General features: G+C 32.2%; 1 protein-coding gene across 4 annotated transcripts; it reads left to right on the top strand.

Moving 5' to 3' along the window:
- Positions 1 to 12,309: 12,309 nt before the first annotated feature.
- Positions 12,310 to 20,284, top strand: LOC102616265 (uncharacterized). Of its 4 annotated transcripts, none has more exons than XM_025093325.2 (10): positions 12,310 to 12,660; positions 12,797 to 12,956; positions 13,957 to 14,018; positions 16,066 to 16,225; positions 16,313 to 16,433; positions 18,126 to 18,207; positions 18,375 to 18,414; positions 19,735 to 19,808; positions 19,891 to 19,941; positions 20,032 to 20,284. In XM_025093325.2, the coding sequence occupies exons 1-10, from the start codon at positions 12,418 to 12,420 to the stop codon at positions 20,113 to 20,115; spliced, it is 1,077 nt and encodes a 358-aa protein (XP_024949093.2). In that variant the 5' UTR covers positions 12,310 to 12,417; the 3' UTR covers positions 20,116 to 20,284. The 4 variants fall into 4 exon arrangements, 3 of the variants coding, with proteins under 3 accessions (XP_024949093.2, XP_006492976.2, XP_024949094.2); XR_372341.4 differs by having other exon boundaries at positions 12,315 to 12,660; positions 18,305 to 18,414; positions 20,032 to 20,055; XM_006492913.4 differs by having other exon boundaries at positions 12,316 to 12,660; positions 18,305 to 18,414; positions 19,730 to 19,808.
- Positions 20,285 to 20,998: the final 714 nt, after the last annotated feature.

The raw sequence follows: 20,998 nt of genomic DNA, 5'->3' as shown, positions 1-20,998 counted from the left end.
TTACCAATCTCCTAATGATCTATTATGACATTTTGATAAGCAGGGAGAGTATTTTGTTAAATCAGGCTATCAATTTGCTGTACAAGTACATGATTCTGCTGTTACCGAAACATCTATTGGTGGTTCCACCTATAAATGGAGTCTCATTTGGAATTCAAAAGTTCCTCCAAAAACAAGAGTTTTTGCTTGGCCTATGTTGTGTGATATTTTGCCAACAATGCCAAATCTCCTTTTAAAGAACGTGATTAGGCATGATGTGTGTGGCTGTTGTGGCTTGCAAAATGAGACGATTATACATGCATTGGTGACTTGTGAACGTGCTCAAAAAATGTGGAAGCTTCATCATTTTATGAGGTTGTGTTCCATTGTTCTTTGTGTGTGCCTCGGTATTTAATTGAGTTTGCTGTCTCTGTATTATCAGTTTTGGAATTTCAATCATTGAAAATGGTTATGTACGATATTCGTGTTTTTTTTTTGGGGGGGTGTCCTGAAATAAATTATTGTATGCTATTTCTTTTGTCCAGCCATCACGTATGGTTGCTAAAGTACAGGAATTGTGTGATGCTTTAATTCGAGAGACTTGGTTAAAAATGGGAATGGCTTGTGTACTAATGGTGGTGTTGAAATCCCGAAGGATGTAGCATTCGATCCTTAACCTAAATATGCTGAGGGTTAATGACTAGGAAGATGTCCATTTGATGGTGCCTCGTGAGGGGTGGTTTAAGCTTAATATTGATGCTGCTATGGATGTTATTTAAGGAATAGTGGGCTAGAGTGCAGTGATACGAAATCATAATGATTTCGCGAGCAACCAGGAGTAGCCCAGAATGTGTATTCTGATGATGTGGATACTGTTAAGGCTGAGGTCTTTGCCTTTGGTTTACGACTTGTTAAGGAAGTTGGTTTATCTCCTTTGCTAGTGGATTTGGATTCTCTCCGTGTTGCATCTAACTATGGCCAATGGGCCGTGCCGGCACCAACTATCGGCCCATAAGGGCTCGTGGGCCGTGCCGTGCCGTGCCTACCTTTTTTTGAGTTGAGCCCAGCACGGCCCACGGCACGAGCCCGCTCGTGCCGTGCCGTGGGCCGTGCCCAAAAAAAGCCCACCAACCTTTTTTTTTTTAGCGTGCTTAAAAAAGCCCACGTGCCTAACATGCTTTCTTCAAGCCCACGTGCCTAACGTGCTTTCTTCAAGCCCACGTGTCTGACGTGCTTTTTTAAGCCCACCAACATAATAATAATAATAATAATAATAATAATAATAATAATAATAATAATATTCACAATCATATTAATTTTTATTAAGAGAGCAATTAACATTTTATTATTAGTTTATCACAATTTCACAACTATATATTTTATTTCACAATAATCAATCATAATTCATAACACAACAATACATAAATTTAATTTAATTTAATTCCATAGATCATAATAATAATTAATTAAAATTAAAAATACAATCCTCGAATAATCATTACAATAAGTCATAACTACGAAATATTAATATAACAAATCACAGGTCATAACTTACGAGTTACAACTACAAAACACGAACTACGATCAATTGACGAATAACAAGCACGAAAAAAACATTTATTAATCACAATTCACAACTATGGATACGGGAAACGAGCAAGGTTAATTCTATCTCGGCTGGTGGCGAGCTAAACAATTTGACACGTGCCGACGTAAACCCAAGGTGCCATGGCTGTTTGAATAAATAACTTCTCGATGACAATAGTTGCACCTCAAGATCATCCGCTTATAAGGACGATGCAAACCATTATCTATTGTTTCCTCCCTTATTGTAGTAAAATTTTGAAAAAGCTCATTTAGAAAACGACCTCTGGGCTGATTTAGCCTAGCGTTTTGTTGAGGTCCAACTACATCAACATCGTATTCTTGAGGGTGTTGAGGTTCTTCTGCATTCATATTATGTTGCTGCGGATTCTTAATGATTTTGGCTTTTAGAATATTGGAAAGTTTGAGGAAAAAGAAGAAGAATAAGAATTGTGAAGCATCATAGCATAATGGCGTGTATATATAATATTAGATAGTAATAAAAAGACAAAAATTGGTGGGAGTAAAAAGAGTAAGTAAAAAAATATTTAGTGAAATGTAAATATAGCCGTAAGGCAAGTGCTTGCTTGGCATGTTGGAAAAAAATCTTAAATTATTTAAAAATCTGCAATCTGAACGTCTGCATGTGCACTATATGACAAGTTGACAAATGACAACTACCGTGTTAAAAATTTGAGTTGAGAATTTAAATTCAAAAAAATAAAGTACTCTACATAATACTACTAGTTTACTATTATAATATTCTCTTGTAACAATAACCACAATTGTTTTTTAATTTAATATGTTGTTTTGAAAAAAAATTAATTACAAAAATTATTTTAAAAAATAAATAACAACGGTGCACTTAAAAAATAATTTTTTCTAATTATTAAATAATAAAAAATTATAAATTAATTTTATTACTCACCCAACGGATAAATTTTTTTTTTGAATTAATTGAATTTAAAAAAATTCTGAATTAATTAAATTACTCACCCAACGGACAAATTTTTTTTTGAATTAACAGTAAAATTGATATGACGACTCAATTTTACAGTATAAGCAGTCGGGCTCTGATTATCAATTAATGTTTTTTTATTTTTAATGACAAAAAAAATTTAAATTAATTTCATATTTTCATTACTCACCCAACGGACAAAAAAAAAACTGAATTAATTGAATTAAAAAAATTCTGCATTAATTGAATTAACAATAAAGTTGATATACCTTTCCAAAAAAAAAAAAAGCAATAAAGTTGATGGACTTGACTAGTCAATTTCACTTTCACAGCATGGGCATTCATGACTCAACAATTAGACTTGACTAGCTTACAGAATTTGTAAGCTACAGACTGCAACATCAGCCGTTGGATGTGGAGTGAGAAGCTAAACAATAGACAATCGAATGGTGGGAATGGGATGACAGGAGATGTTTGTTACAGTCTTGCAGAATCGGTACCATAGAGTCATACAGATCCCTCAACAATTAATTTTTAATGATAAAAAATTTTAAATTAAATCAATTACTCACCTTACAATTCCAAGTTTCCAACGGACAAATGAATGATAAAATTTGCTGCAGCCTTGCAGAGTTGCAGGAAGCTTTGCAGTTGTAGATTTGTAGGTTTGCAGAGTGTTTGCCCGTTTTTTACCGTTAAAATGTTTACTTTTTTATTTGCCCGTTTCTAACCGTTAATATGTGTACTTTTTTATTCTATTTAAACGAATAAATTATTTTCGAATTCATCTCACATTCTCACATTCTCACTTCTCAATTTCTAATTTTCTATCTCCTCGTTATCTCTCTTATCTCATCAGTCATCTCATCTCTAGTCTCTGCTTGCCCAATCTTCTTTGCTACAATTCCAGCGCCTTTATTTACCAAAACACTAATTATATAAAATGTCTCACTCTCATTTCGAGTTAGATGAGAATTTTAATTTTGTTGAAGAGGGGGAGGAAGTTGCAAATGAAGAAATTGCTGCACCAGAATTTGATCCAAGTAATATATTTATTGTCCCACCTGAACGATCGCCTCCTACTTCTCAAGCAAGTCAAAGTGATTCTACTTCTTCAACTGCTGGTCCTACTACTACCTCCAAACGACAAAGAACATCGATTGTTTGGTCATGTTTTACTTTGGAAAAACGTCAAAACAAAAAAGGTGAAATGGTGGATCAAGCAGTGTGCAAATATTGTCAATCTGCTTTAAGTGCCAAAAGCAATAGTGGAACTGGACATCTTAGACGACATATGGAAACTAGTCAGACAAAATACGCGCCACAAGACCCAACACAAACCCAACTCTCACAATATGGTTCTGGACCTTCCGGTATAACATCATTCAGATATTCACAACAGAACATGCGAGAAGGATTGGCTCGGTATATTGCTGCAGCAGAACAACCATTAACATTTTCAGAAGATGAACGTCTAATAAATTTTTTGCAAAGGTATGTTCAACCTCAACTTAAGAAAGTGCCTAGAAATACATTAAAACGTGATTTAACTAAAATTTTTCATGACATGAAAAAACTTTTAATTAATACTTTTATCAATTTTAATGGTGTTATTTCAATTTCTTCTGATTGTTGGACTGGTATTAATATGGTTGGTTATTTTTGTGTGACTTCGCACTCTATACATGAGATTAATGGTAAATGGAGGTTGGAAAAAAAATTGCTTGCATTTCGTGAATTAGAATATCCTCACATTGGTTCAGTAATTTATGCAGCTATAATGTCTGTTTTAAGAGAATATGAAATTACTGATAAATTGTTTAGCATATCATTTGATAATGCATCTGCCAATACAGCGGCAATTGATATGTTTTTGCGGAATATTTCTACTCTCATGCTTGCACGTGGTTCAAAATTTTTTCATGTGAGATGTGTGTGTCATATTATTAATTTAATTGTTCAAGCTGGTATGACTCATATAAATCATTATTTAGAAAAAATTAGAGCATCAATTTTATATATTAGAGCACCTTCAAGACGTCAACAATTTTTGGAGACATTGAAAATTTTTGGATTGAAAAGGAGAAAATTCAACCTTGACATGAAAGTTCGTTGGAATTCTACGTATTTAATGTTGCTTTCTTGTCAAAACTACTCTGAAGCAATTTCTAGTTTTTACAATGAGAGAATGAATGATGAAGATTATCATATCACTGATTATGATTGGAATGTTGCATTTAAATTTATGGAATTTTTAAAGGTATTTTATGATGCTACTCTTGCATGTTCTACTGTTTATGAGCCTACTTCATGTAGAGTGTTAATGCATTTGTACAATATAAGTTATACTTTTAAGACTTTTAGAGAGAATATTATGTTTAAAAATATTTGTGATACCATGGAGGAAAAATTCCAAAAATATTGGAAAGATATTCCCCACCTATTTATTTTTACAGCAGTGTTGGATCCTACAATCAAGGAAGTTGGTGCAAAACTTTTAGTTGAGGGTATTAGTGAAAATTTACAAACCAGACTTGATACAAATTTTGATACAATTATGTCCTCTATGCATGAACTTTTTAATTTTTATCGAAATAAATTCGGATCAAGCAATACATATTCTAATGTTCAACAAGCATCGACTTCTTATAAAAATCCAGCTCACCTTTTGTTACTCAAAGGTAAGGGTGTTGCCTCTAGTACTGATACTAATCGTAATGAATTGCAAAGATATTGTTCTGCCAATCTTGAAGATTTAGCAACTCCTTCACAATTGCAAAATTTTGATATTTTAGATTTTTGGATGGGTAAGACATCTTTTTTCCCTATATTATCCATTATGGCCCGTGATCTACTAACCCCTCCAGCTTCAACTGTAGCATCAGAATCAGCTTTTAGTACAGGTGGCAGAGTTCTAGATGAACATCGGTCAAGATTGTCATCAGAGACATTAGACTCTTTGTTGTGTTTGAAAGATTGGGAAGATGCTGAACGCCGAGTGCAACAAGATTGGCAAAATGCTTTAATTAAACAAATTGAGAGTTTGAATGTTGATCAAGATGAAGTGGATCCAGATTATGCAGAGTACTGAACATTGAAGCCACTTCCAAAGACTAGAGATTTTTTTTTTCTTGTAACTTTTTGAAACAATTTTTATTAGTGAGAAGGTTGTAAATTTGCAAATGATAGATGGTTCAGTAGGTGCCAACCTAGTTGGGATGTACTGTTAACTGTAGTGATGCAAATTACACCTAATTTTATTTGAATTACTAATATTATAATTGTACTTTAACTTCATTTAATGAAAATGTAATTTTTAATTTATCATAATTTTTCTTGTGTATAAAATGGAAAATATTTCATTCACAAATTAAACGCATCTCTATTAAATATTAACTAAGTTATGATTTCATATTAATATGAAAAATATTTTATTATTAATTTTGTAAAAAAAATTATTTTTTATTTATAATTTATAAATTTATGATATTTATAATCTTATTTATTAAAATCATTATATTTAGTTATTTACTTATTAATTTAATAAATTATAAACATAAATAAATAAATAAATAAATATCATAAATAAAATTAAATATCATAAATAACATTATTCATTTAATAAATATCATAAATAAAATTATGATATTTATAATTTTATTTATTAAAATCATGATATTTACTTATTCATTTAATAAATTATAAACATAAAAGATTAGAATATTTATTTAAACTAAGATTTAATGATTTAAATTAATTTTTAAAAGTCTATGCTAAAAAATATATTAAAACATTTAATTTCAAGATATTGTACTTTAATTTCATAACATTTTATATTTACTTTTTGTTAAAAAAATTTACTTAGATATATTTTGGCCCACGTGCTATTAATGGGTCACGGGCCGCGTGCTAGCCCACTAATGAATCGTGCTTATTACGTGCTTTTTCGCGTGCCGTGCTTTGGCCCATCTCTAATCGTGCCGTGCTTTAAGGCCCGCGTGCCTAAAATTCTAGGCCCGGCACGGCCCACGTGCGTGCCGTGCCGTGCCTCGTGCCTCACCGAAACGTGCTCGAGCCGTGCCGTGCCGTACGGACACGTGTCGTGCCCGTGCCGTGCCACGTGCTGCCCGGCCTATTGGCCATCTTTAGTTGCATCATTGATTACGGGCTACAAATACAGAGCTCGCTCTGTTCATTTCAGAAATTCAAAGCGTGTTATTACCACAGCAAGATGTCCTGATTTTTCATATTTCAAGGAATTTAGCCAAGTAGCTGATGCTTTAGGGCATTTTGCTTTTAGCTGCAAAGAAACAACAAATCAAAGATAATAAAAAAATATTTCTAATACCGCATCATTTCTATTCTCTTCGCCAACATGAAAATCCTCATATGAATTTGACATAATGACTTAAATTAAATGTGTAACAAGTTACAATTAATTTATAGACTTAAAATATGATTGAACTTATAAATTTTAGGTTAATTTATAAACTCAAAATATGATTAAACTTAATTTACAATTACAACATAATAATTAATATTTACAATCTTATATAAGGTTATATTTAGCTAAAATATAATATTTATAGTAACTATATAATCATTATGAATATAATTAGCTCAAATTATAAATAAATTTATAAGCTTAAATGAAAAAAAAATTAATTAATATTTATGAAATTATAAACTTAAGATATAATTAAACTTAATTTACAATTATAACATAATAATTAAATTAACCCTATATATAGCCTTGTATGTAGCCACAATATAATATTTACAGTAACTACATAATTAATTAATTAACATGAATACATTTAGCTAAAATTATTAAATTATAGATTCAATTATAAGCTTAAATGAAAAACATTAATTAATATTTATGAAATTAAAATTACCAAAGCTAGATAGCTAATGCCGGCGGTAGAAGTGAGAAGTCGCAGGACGTGTGCGTAGCAGCTGAACGTGTGCGTTGGCTGGCAGGCGGACGCGGTAGGACGACGACAAACGACGGCTAGTTCACGTCGTTGCGCAGCTGACTGCGATTGGAGTTGGAACAAGCTGCAGGCATCACACGACAGCAAGACAAATGGCTGATTCAGGCGTGCGACAGACGGTCACGATGCTAGCTGCTAGGACGGCGGTTGAGGGCTGACTTAGGGTTTTTGTAAATTTGTGTAAGTGTATGAGATTTACGGTTTAGAGTGAGGTGTGTTGTGTGCATGTGTTGTGTGATCTGTCATCTGTGTTGTGTGCGTGTGTGATGCATATATGATTTGTGTTGTGTGCGTGTGTGATGTTGTGATGTGTGCGTGTGTGTTAGCTTTTTCTTTTTCAAATAGGGTCGGATCGGCTTAAGCCCGACCCGACCCAAAATTTGTTCGGACTTAAAAATTTTGACACAAACCGGACCCTAAATCTAAAAATTTAGATTAAAACCCTAAAAATTATGGTCGGATCAGTTGGGCTAAATTGTCAAGCCTACTAATACATCGAAAGCAATAAAGAGTTTATAATTTAAAGAAAAGGAAAAAAAATCCACGACCAAAAAACTGAAATTAGAGATCAATTTGCAAAACAGTAGAGTGAGAAAATACAACTTGCAACTTAAAGTAGTGAGAGGAAATGAGTAATGATAATTTTGAAATTTAATATATTCTAATAATTAATATTTTTTTAAATAGGTGTAGAGAGGAATTTTACAATTCAAATAAGCTAACACTCAATTATTTTGGAACAAGATTTTATTCTTTTTCATTAAGAAATAAAATTATTTTCATTTTCTTTGTAAGGATTGAAATCAACTAGGAGAGCTAATAGTTATTGAATAATTTTTTTTAAAGTTATGATACAGAGCAAAAAATTAAAGAAATCCTAATTAGATTGAAATTTATAGAGTTTAGGAATATTTTCATTAAGAAATAAAATTATTTTCATTTTCTTTGTAAGGATTGAAATCAACTAGGAGAGCCAATAGTTATTGTATAAAATTACATTTTTTTAAAGTTCTGATCTAGAGCAAAATATTAAAGTTATCCTAATTAAATTGAAATTTATAAAGTTTAGGAATATTTTAATTAATTTGTATTTTAGTCTAATTTGGTTGCCTATTTAGAGTTATATTGTTTAGGCATTTCTTGTTTGAATTATATTTCTAATTTAGGCATGAGTCTTTTAAAATAGGTTTCTAGTCAAATTAAGATAACTTGTAGTTAGTATAAATGTCTTTTATAGTCTCTGCAAGAAGACCTAATATTTGTTATTGATTATTTCTTTTAAATAGGTTATATTCTTATTACTTCTTGGTATTTAGTGAAATCAACAAGTTAAACACTCTACATTCATGAAGATTCTTCAAATTAATATGCATTTTATTTATTTCTTTATTCCAGATATTATCATAATCAACGAAGTATTGAAAATATCCCATATTTATCCATCATCCTATATCCTTTATTCTTCGGTTGCATTAGTTAGCTGCAGAGCATTCTTTTATAGAATTGCCCTACATCAGGTTGTTCTCAAAAGTTTATATGTAAAATCACACTATACAAGTTTAATATTATTTTTGAAACAAAAAATCTAAGATAATAGAAAAAAAATCTAATATAAAGAAAGCAACTAGAGTAAATGATTTAAAAGAAAAGAAAAAACAATCCATATCAGAAAAATGAAATGAGAGATCAATTTGCATGACAATAGAGAGAGAGAAAATATAGATGTTAAAGTAATGAGAGGAAATGAGTGGATGATAATTTTGATATTTTTGAAATTCTAGTAACTAATATATTTTTTAAATGGGTGCAAGGAGGAATTTTGTGAATTTAAATAATACTGTTCTTAATTATTTTGGAATGAGTTTTTTTTATTAAGAAATAAAATTAATTTCATTTTCTTTGGGAGGATTGAAATCAACTAAGAGGGCCAATTGTTATTGAACAAAATTACTTCTAATTTTTGTTATTATTTTGGGGGAATGATGAAGGATAACCCTAAGATTTGGTGAAGAAGGTTACAAAAGTACCATGTTTTGGGAAACGGTCACAAAGAGTTAAAATTTATATCTTTTGGGCCACTTTTAGTACAATGCACTAGATTAGATTGGCTTGAATATGATAAAATTAGATTATATAGTGTATTGTCTTATATTTAGTATAATACCTGATCTGACTAAGTTGTATAAATAATTTCTGTATCAAATTAATTAAAAAAATATATATATAAAAAGTAGATATTCATTTATATTTTAGGGAAAACAACATCAAACCCCCTTTAATTTGAGGAAATGGTCATAGAGATCCCTTTGTTTTCATAAATAGTGATATAAATAGACGTTTTTTCTTTTTTAATGTTTAGAAAGAGCTATACAAACATTTTTTTAAACACACAAACTCTTTTTTTTGTTTAGAAATGACCATTTATGAAAATATGGGAGTCTGTATCTAAAAATTATCACAAACTCATATAAAACCATACAAAAGAACCTTGTTTTTAGAAATTGTCACATAGAGCTAAATTCGTATCTTTTGGTCATGTGATAAGATTATATTATTATTTTTGTTTGATTTTGTTTCAGCCCAAAAATATTATAAGAGCTTGATTTTGAAGGGTGGTTTTGTGAATAGTAGGGGCTGATTCACCTTAAAATAGTTTTATGGGGATGAACAAAATTGAGATTGTCTTGAAAATAAGAGAAAATAGTTGTTAGAGGTAATATCGATGGTGGCCGACTGTGGCACTCCAACAGTTGAGTTAGGTAAGTATTTGGAAAGATGTTGGATTTTTAAGAAATTTAAACATCAGTTAAAAATTGAAAGTTGTGAGGAAGAAACTGAATTTGTTTTGCTGAGACTGGCATAATATTATACAAGTTGTGCCCAAGGACATCTTAATGTCTTATTGGACATGTGGCAGGCTGTAAATAAGCCATTCCTCTACTAAGGTAGGGGCTTTTAGGTAATTTGACTATTCAACTTAAGTCTCTTAACTTCTTTAGGCCTAGGCACATGTCAATTGTTAGACTGTCCTTAGTACTAGCATGCGTTAATCTCTAATTGACTTATTTTGAATGAGCTAATTAGGCTTTTGGAGAAGTTTTATCTACTTTTAATGGCTTAGATAAAAATTGAGTTGGTTCCCTCTCTCATCTTGATGCATATGACTGTTAGTGAGATGAGATAATCCATATTAGAATAATATCCTAGTGTCCTATAGTAATTTTGATGGGGGGGCTGTCTTTGATATAGTAGTTCTTCATCAATATGAGGCAACTTCAAGGTATTTTGGGAGATAATCTTTGCACTTTCTAGGTTAATAGTATGGCTCACACTCTTTTCTTGGGATCTTTTCATTTTACGCTTACTCGTTAAATTTCCTCTTCACTTTTTATAAGGGCCAACTGGGCATGAAACTACTGTACACATGTCATGCTCTAATTGCATTACCTAAATTTTACCACCAACAATTATATTTTACATTGTCTTATGTTTGGTAATTGGTATAATACATGATTTGAAAAAGTTGTATAAATAATTTTTGAATTGAATTAATTAAAAATGGGTGAAAACTAGCAAAATATTTAGATATTCATTTAAATTTAGAGAAAAAGACAACAACACCCCTTAGTTTGAAAAAATGGTCACAAAGGCCCTTTTATTTCCATAAATGATTATACATATAATTTTTAAAGATACAAAGACTCTTTTATGTTTAGAAATGGCCATACGAGCCACTTTTTAAACATACAAACTCCTTATCGAGAACGAAAGTATGTATGCGACCATTTATAGGGATGACAAAAAAGCCCGGGCCAGTCCTGTCCATTCCTACAGGCTTTGGCCCGAGCCTTTCGTATGAGGGATTGGACAAAGGGGCTTAGGAAAAAAAGCCCAGGCTAGGCACAAGCCCTCTATTTTTTTAAAAAAAGTAAATTTATAAATTAGAATAATAAATTTAAATTTAAAAAATAATGGAAAAAAGAAAGCTTGAATTCCTAATTTATATATCAATAATGAATCAAAATACTTGAAATTATAATGCTAAACTCTCTTTTACATATCAATTAATTAATAGAGTCCGTAGATTAGAGAATCCAATATAAAAAAAAAAAAACTAAATCTCTAAATTTTAATTGCTTCATTTTTTTTTATTTATTATTTTATTTTTAAAAATTTTATTTTTTAATTCATTGTTGATTATAACAACTTGATTATTATTAACTCATTTCAAATTTACAATAATTTTTTAAAAAACTAAAAAATAAGTAAAAGCTTAAGCTCGGCCCAAGCGCGCAGTGGGTCTGGTCCAAGCCCAACCTTTACACTCTTACTCTAATGGGCTTGGGTCCACGCTTGAAAAAGCCCAACCCAAGCCCTTAAATTGCCAACCCTAACTATTTATAAAAATATCGGGTCTTTGAAGTAATTTCACTAAATTACGGGAGTGTTATCATTTCTCATAAATTTAGTTGATAATATTTAATGTTAGTTATGACAATAATTTTAATAAGTAAATAATCAAATTTAATTGCCTATTCTATTTCATTTGAAAATTAAAATTATCTCGGTAACTATTTTGTCAAACTACAAAAGTATCACGTACTTTTCCCCAGTTTTTCAATGGGTAATTTGTAAAGAACTTGTATTACTCAGCAAATGGAGTCAATATTTTTGGTATCGGTAAACAAGCTAGAGCCTACAAGCGAGAAGTTAATACTGCCATTGAATGGAAGATATTGAAAGAGTGGGCATTTGTGGGCACAAAAATGACACATGGAACGTTCAAACTAACCATAAATTCCCAGCTCAACCGTATATCCTATCATCTAGTTATCTCGTTCTTGTACATCAGAAGCAACACTTGGATAACAAATTCACTTTGAAGTAGAAAAAGGAAAAATGCTATCCTTGAGTTCAAGAATAGGTTCAAATACATGCCTTGATGCTAGCTCATGTACTTATTCTTCATTATCATTATCATCTCTAGTATGTGTAAACCCACTTATCATAGAAAGAATTTGCCAAAGAAACCTTTGTCCTGTTGGTAAATTCTCTACTAATGCTGCTAAAATTACCCCCACCACTGTGAACCCGATTCTCGACGACTCATCTGATGCTAATAATCGGCAATCTCAATCTCGGGTGTGTTAAAATTTCATTTGGTTATGGTCTCTGCATTTTATAATTACAACTGACAAGCTTAGCCTTTGCTGTTCAAGAATTTTTCCAAATGTAATTAATTATACGTAAATAATATTTTGTTTATTTGAAGAAGTAGAGTTCTGCTGATTGGAAGGCGGCAAGGGCTTACAAAGAAAGTGGGTTCATTTATGAGGGGAAGATTCAAGGCTTTAATGGTGGAGGTCTGCTTGTTCGCTTCTTTTCTCTTGTGGGTTTTCTTCCCTTTCCCCAGATGAGCCCTTCTCATTCTTGTAAAGGTACTTCTCTTTTTAGTTTTTAATTTTTAATTTTACTATAATCTTTTCATGTTTTATCCTTTCACTCAAAGCTACCCTTAGGTTCACGGATGGTTGTTTAAATATCAATTTAATTGTCCGGGAAATTTAACTATGTTAAACAAGTTGTTTTGAGTTTTGCCCATCCACTACTTTTTAAACAAAAATAAAAAAATCAATTTAGCCAATAAATTTTATGTTTAACTATTCGATGGGGTTTATTCTGTTGCAGTTTGTGTAGAACAATAACCCACTTAATGACGTAATTCTTTCAAATCCTTCCAGCCAGTTCCTTCTCATTTCTCTTTCTTTATTGCTAGATCCTCTGTCTTTTAATCATGTTTTGGAGCAATGGAATAGCTCTTTTTCACAGTCAACTGTTCATTTAATGTTTATAGTTTCTCCAATTCTTACTTCATATTCATTTTTTCTTATCACCCCAAAACTTATGTTTGAAATCTCTTTTGTGGACATACTGGAAAGTCTGAGAATTAGAAATTGTTACCTAAACCTTTTAATTGATCCAATGATCCATTTGCGTGTTCATTCCTAAATGGGGAACATTTTCAACTCTGAATATATAGAAGACAATGAACAACTGCTGTTTTTAGTTGTAATGCATTATCTAGGGAGAAGTATGCAATCTCATTCCAAATGGCATATGCTATTTCAGCCAAGTGATTGATATGCCTACCCCTAATGTGCCCTATTTCAATTTTTTTTCCCCTTCATTGTTCTGCAATAATCCTCATTAGATAAAAAAAATTTATGCTTCCGTGAAACAGTTGATGGGACTTAAGACCAATTTGTTATTAAGACAAATCAATTTTTCACTAGTCATATGTTGTTCATTCTTATGCACTGTTGACCACATAATTACAGTTTGGGTAGGTGAGTAGTTTCATTGTCAACTTACTCTTGTACCATCTGATTTGGTTCTTGCTAACCTCTTGCTTTCTTTCTGTGATACCATCTCGTTTAGAGCCACAGAAAAGTATACATGAGATTGCCAAAGGTTTGACAGGGTCAATTATATCTGTGAAGGTGAGAATTTCTTTATGCAGTCCCTTATCTTTCTGGCTCACAAGAATCCTAAATGGGTCTCATATATCACTTAAAAATCTAACTTAATTTAAGCGGTGCTGTACGTTACCACTTTTTACAATGGGTTTACATATCTTAATAATCTGAAACTATTTGAATATCTGCTTAAATCTCTTTACGAACAAGTTGGTGTTTAGATGCATAGTCATCAGTGTTATCACTAGACAATCAGTATATAATGGCCCAAAAGTTTACATGAAATGTTTGATAGACATTCCTGAGTTTTCTGCAAAATCATTACTATTGAAAATGTGGGATCAATTTAGGGATGACAATGGGCACCGCAGACAACGGGTTTGCCATTACCAAACCCAAACCCACACAAAATTTAAATTACCAAACACACCCAGCCCGCCCGCAACCTGCTGTAGGTTTTAATTTTTTGAAGAAAACCCACCCGCTGTGGGTTTTGACAATTACCAAACTCACAATGGTACCTAGCGGATTTTTTCGGGTTTCTATATTTAAAATTACAAATGTTCAATATGTAAATTTATAATAATAACTTAAAATTTCACAAAACATACTCAATTCTAGATTTAACCAATGTAAATAGAAAATTAAAATTTCAACATCAATCCAACACAAATTCTCAAATTTAAGTATAAAATACACAAATCCATAAAAAAACCACAAATTAGTATCTAAAAACAACAATTATTATTTGATATTATCATTCAATACAAGCTCTAAGAGAAGATCTTCATTTTATTCACACCATTAGCACTCATCCAACACGATTTCTACAATAATAATTAAGATTAATATAATCTAAAAAATAATACTTTTTAAATACTAATCCAAAGAACAAAATTATAATAATGAAATAATCCATACATTAAGTTAAAGAATAATAGTCCATACAAAATTATAATAAGTATATAATAATCCATGCATTAAGTTAAAGCCTGTTAGGACTTAGGCATGTTTCAACTTACACGTACGTTTGCACTTTACATTATTTACTTTCTATATGTTTAGATTTAAATATTTTTTCAATTAAAATTAAATTAAAAATATTTAAAAAGAGCTACTAGTTGGCTAATACCAACCCACCCGCAACCTAGTGCGGGCTTTAATTTATAATACCAAACCTGCCCACAACCCACAAAATTACCTGCAGCGGGCGGGTTTTGGTGGGTGGGTTTGGGCGGGTTTGCGGGTACCGTTTCCATCCCTAGATCAATTAGAAGAAGGCTAGAGTCACTAATTTGCTTCAGGATTCAAAATTTACGGTGTCAATGGGAACAATTTTTAGAATAGGTTGTGTTTTACAATTTGTGCACTTACTTTTGATTGATTTCAGGTTGTAAGTGTGCTGTCAGGCAGTTTACGTGTTGTTATATAGCTCCAGACATTTACAATTGGCTAGCTCATGCTATCTATAGATAATTCAAGCCTATTAATTATCTCTGCAAGTATAATAACAGTATATCCATACGTGTTCTTTTTTTAATTCTTCTCGCTTAACTGTTTCTCTGAGCTTAATTTTGTATCATAATGTAAATTCTTTAATTTAGTTCATGAGACACATTGGTTTCCTCAATTGTATTGGTATAGACAAATGGTATCCCCTGAAATTAGAATGTATCCTGTTAACTGAGAATTGCTTCTGTCTGCTCGTACTTCCTTGGGCCCGGTCTTTTGCTGGTGAGAGGCTGAGAGGAAAGTTCTGAGATTGGATAATGAAGGGAAAATTATGCAGAGATTTATGAAAAAAATACTTGGAATGAATTGAAGAGAATCATAAGAAAAACAAAGAAAAACAATGCTCTAGACTAATTTATTCTTCAATCATCAGAAATCCACATTATTAAAGGTAGCTTTAGCATATCAAATAATTTTTTCTTGCTTCGAAAAGAAAAATGAAGGATGAAAAATGAAAACCTCAAAATATTTCAAGTTTGACCCCTTTTTTTCTTTTCTTGCTAACTACCTGAGTTGCTTGGGGGTTTAGTGATATTGGTGTATTTTCTCAATATGTTAGGTAATCCAAGCTAATGAGGAGATGAAGAAGCTGGTATTCTCTGAAAAGGATGCTGTCTGGAACAAGTATTCTTCAAGAGTTAATGTAGAGGATATTTTTGTAGGAAGGGTGGGATCTGTTGAGGATTATGGTGCCTTCATTCATTTACGCTTTCCTGATGGTATTACTGTCTCCAGTTTAATACTTCTAGATTTGTATTGCATTTGTGTTCTATGGAAATTTGAAACAACTGTGAACTGTGATGCAGGTCTCTATCATCTAACTGGGCTAGTACATGTCTCGGAGGTTTCATGGGATCTGATTCAAGACATTAGAGACATCCTTAACGAAGGTGATGAAGTGAGGGTGAAAGTTATAAAAATTGATAGGTAAGTTTGCATTGTTACATTCTCCTATTTTAAATCAATAGATGCTTTTCGAACAACTCAAAGAATCAGCGACTATGTTAGCATGGTTATAACCTAAACTGAGTTATGGAATATACTTTAGCTGAATATTTATTATTCATCTTGTACCATCGGAATGGAAGGAAAATAATTTAATTTGACATACTTTTGGGTGAAATTTTAAGAGCTTTGTACCGTACAATTTTAAATCTACCGTTTTTAGTGATTATTTTTTCTTACAAGGTCATGCTACATTTGATGATACAACTTGGAGGATACCATAAGCCTAAAGGTTTACAAATTTAAAATTTTTATTCATTTATTGTCACAAAAGTAGAGTTTTTTTTTTTTTGGTGGGGGGGGGAGGGGTGCGGGCGGGTGTTGGGGTTTGGTTTGGTGGTGTGGTCTTTGCTTTGTCAAATAAAAGCTCGAGTGTGTTTCAATGTCCCTACTTGAGTCGTGTTTTGACTGAGAAGTTAGAATAAGTACCATGCTTTGCTTTAGCATTTTCCAACAAGCTTCCATCAACAGCTCAAACTCATGTCTGTCACTCAGTTAGGGGACTATTTAAGGTTTTATCAGGATGGAAAGACTTGAACATGCATAGACCAATATGTTTTTCTTGTTGGAACAAGCTAAAATGCCAACTGTTCAATTTTTTATGTCTTATTGTTATTTTTAACAGGACGTCACAGTTTGAGACAATGAAAATTAGTTGGAGGAAATTTTTTGCTGATACCATTTTCTAAGTTTGTCTATTTCTCATAACACACTCAAATAAAAATGCACTGTCTATGCTGAAACAACTGTGAAATCTATCCATAAAATTCCATCAGCTTGAAATCTCAGCTGACCTATTACCATTAATTTTAAGGTCTCTTCTCTGACTGTTGTCTATCATTATAACCATCAAGAATCGTCTGTGGACAAAATGGTGATTTCTTCATTCTTCCTCAATTCTATAAAGTCTAACATAGCAAGTTGAAGGTTTCTTGCTCTTTTGCTTCAAAAAGCATCCACTCGATCAGATGGCATTTTTATACAGGAAGTGCTAATGACATAATTTTATAATCCTGGAAAATTTGTTGTAGTAAACATAGTAGCTAGGTCGAAATTTAGATGCTAGTCTAAGGGCATAAAGTCTTTGTGCAGAGCATCATTTTCATCATTTGACGAAGGGTGCTCGTTTTGTTGCACAGTAATTAAAGTTGTCGGTCATCACCAATTGGGAACTGGCTTGGTTAGTTACCAAATGATGGTTTGCAGTTTTTTCCCAGTCTCTTTTCTAACGAAAATCACAGGACTTTGCCCAACTTCCCAGTACGTTTTTTTTTTTTTTAAGTAAGGGGATGGGCAAAGCCCAAATAGGTTTTTATTTTCCCCCTTACTACCCCCAAGACTCGAACCCGGGCGTCAGCTGCTACAAGCTTGATGCTGTTACCAACCCGAACACGCCCTTGGGGGCTCCCGGTAGTTTAAGAAGGTTGAAACTAGCTCAATATAAGTGGATTTTGAGATAGTTTTCTTATTTTTGATTATATATATATATATATATATATATATATATATATATATTGTTTTTGTCCTTCTTCCTAAGTTTCACCCCCTTTTTCCATATTTAAATTTCATATATCATAAGCAACTGCCTGGGATTCTCATTTGGAATAAATGCAGGGAAAAGTCACGGATCACTCTGTCAATCAAACAGTTGGAAGAAGATCCTCTTTTGGAAACTCTGGAGAAAGTAATTCCACAGGTTTGTAATATAAAGTCAATCTTATGTTCATTTTTATCATATTAATCTCTTCATCATTCACAAGACAGAATTAAGGCTGATGGAACTGAAAATTCAGGATGGCTCTGTTATTTCTGATTCTTCAAGCATGAGCAGTAGTAATAGCAATACTATTGAACCTCTTCCAGGGCTTGGAGCCATATTTGAAGAGCTTCTACAAGAAGATGGGTATGGATTTATCATTGCCCTGCGTGCAAAGATAAACTTGTAAAAGTTATTTTCTTATGAATATGTAATTCCAAATGTCTAGAGGCTTTCATTAAAAAAGTATAAATTTGCATTTACATTGAGCATTTTTGGTGTTCATGTTTCAAGGAAATAAATAATTCAATCTATCCATTTTTTTTATTTTACGTTTCTGTCGCATCCATTGCCAGTCTATTTGGATTTAATGATGATGACAATCATCATCATTGACTTTTTCATTATTGTTATTAGAGTTCAGTTTATTGACTTTTTCATTTCTGGATCTATTTTGCTGATGGATTTCCAATGGAGGGTTTTATTTAAGGTAGTTTTAGTTGAATGGAGGAGATAGATCTTGTATGATTCATATAGTGATGTCTTTAAAGTCAATAGATATTCTTGAAGCTAATTTCAACCCATTTCTTATGCACTTTTGATCTACCACCTTGGCCTAATAAGTTTGCTTTGGATGATTTCATTAGAATAAACTTGATAAGTGTTTGAAGTATGGCTATTAAATATGATGACAGCTATTGGGAGAATAATAAATTATTGGGCTCTTTCTTTCTCTAATTGAGGAGAAATTTTAGAATATATCAAAGCTACTATGTCAGCCATATAACAAATAAATCATGTTACGACATATGTGCATTTATTTTGAAAACCTATTATGCAAATGGTGGTTATATAAAATTTAAATACACTTGTCATATATGCATTAGTTGATTGTATTATCTCTAGTGTATTCTAAAATTTTTCTTAATTAAGAATGTCTCTGCAGGGTGAATTTCTGTCTTTGTCTTTTTCCTTAGGGCAAGAATCAGTCTTACAAGTCGCACTTCTCTTTTTCTTGTCCAAGTTTGTTTGTTTTCATGTAACCATGTTGCCCTCTTCTAGTGTTTTCTGCATTGCCATTTATCTTTGAATCTGCACGTTCAAAAAAAATAAAAAACACATGTACGTTAGGTTTTGGAATTATGAAAAAACAGAACAGCATGACTGCATTAATGTGTTCCCAAGCTTGATGTTTAATTGAATAATCACTGTGTTTAACCTTTCATGCAGGCATATGCGTGTGTACTGTTTCATTTCCTTTCCTTCTTTCTTTTGCATTTGCCCCCCCCCCCCAAATGTGTAATAGGAAGAGATCCAGTCTTATGATGTGATTTCTGTCCTCATTTTTCATTTAATATTGATTACATGGTAATTCTTTTTCTTAATTTGTTTTTATATTTCTGGTCATTTTATGATCTCAAGATGAATATCTTATTTGCTATTTTATGATGTTTCTGGTCAGTATAGATGATGTAAGAATAACCCGACAAGGTTTTGAGAAACGTGTTGTTTCACAAGACCTGCAGCTTTGGCTCTCAAATGTGAGTTTCTTCCAATTTTTCCTTGATATTCTCTCTGTGCTGAGTGATTGCCATGTGTTATATCGGAATTGTCATCTTGTAGGCACCACCCAGTGGTAAGAAGTTTACCCTCCTGGCTCGTGCTGGAAGGCAGGTGAGTTGCGTCATGGCTTTCTTTGTGTCCATCTCTCTCCGTCTCTCTGCCTCTTTCTCATTTTAGTTTTGGTAACTCATTGTGGTTTAGGTGCAAGAGATACAACTTTCGACATTCCTTGATCAGGAAGGCATCAAAAAGGCATTGCAACGAGTATTGGAACGTGTTCCATGAAACGGCGATAGTTAACAATTGATGTCTGTGCCTTTTCTTTCTGTACAAAAGTTCTTGTATTCTCAAAACTGCCGCTTAAATCTGTATACGAATTTCATCAAAAATTTTAAGATCTCTAATTCATTGTAAGAGATGCATTGATTTTCAATTACAGTAGCCATTTTTAATATATTGTAACATGGAGTAGAAATTGACTTGAGTCGTATAAGAATTTTGTGATTGTATTTCGAAAGGAAATCTTGCAAACAAGCACTGATGGCAAAAACTGACATTTATAAAATAAATGAATCAAGATTTTGTATAAACAATAACAGTTGTTAATTCTTGCAGTAGATTTAGTTTGAAAGTGGGCGTTCCAAAAATTTATGTGAACTTGTATGCCGTCCGTGTAAATTTATTCACATTTCTTGATGAACTGCAGTTTCCTCAAAGGCGGTATCATGGTTGAATTTCAAGCTTTGATTAGTGGTTTTGGGACAAGATGATTGTTGCAATTCTAGGGTTTTTGCTTCTGTAGAGATGCAGCGGGAAATGCTATTCTTCAATTAATAGTTTACAGTTTACAAGTATGTGGAATATGCTTAATCAGTTAAACTGATTTTCTAGGTGTTCTATATAGCGGGAAATGATATTCTTACTTCAATTAATAGTTTATAGTTTATTAATGTGTCGAATATGCTTAAACAGTTAAAACTGTTTTTCTAGATGTTCTATATCTTCTAGGTGGTCTAGGTGATCAAATTTGAATCGATCCATTAGAGGGTGACACTGATATAAGAGGGCATCTTGGCAAAAGCCCTACAGAAGCCAGAAAATGAAAATTCAAAGGTGCATACTGACATATGAGAAAAAGTCTTTCCCACTTGGTGCCCAAGAATTGTAC

Source organism: Citrus sinensis, chromosome 9 (genome assembly GCF_022201045.2).
Source record: "Citrus sinensis cultivar Valencia sweet orange chromosome 9, DVS_A1.0, whole genome shotgun sequence".
Classification (NCBI taxonomy): domain Eukaryota; kingdom Viridiplantae; phylum Streptophyta; class Magnoliopsida; order Sapindales; family Rutaceae; genus Citrus; species Citrus sinensis.
Note: the sequence above shows the minus strand (reverse complement) of the source record. Positions and strands in the feature narration are given on the sequence as shown.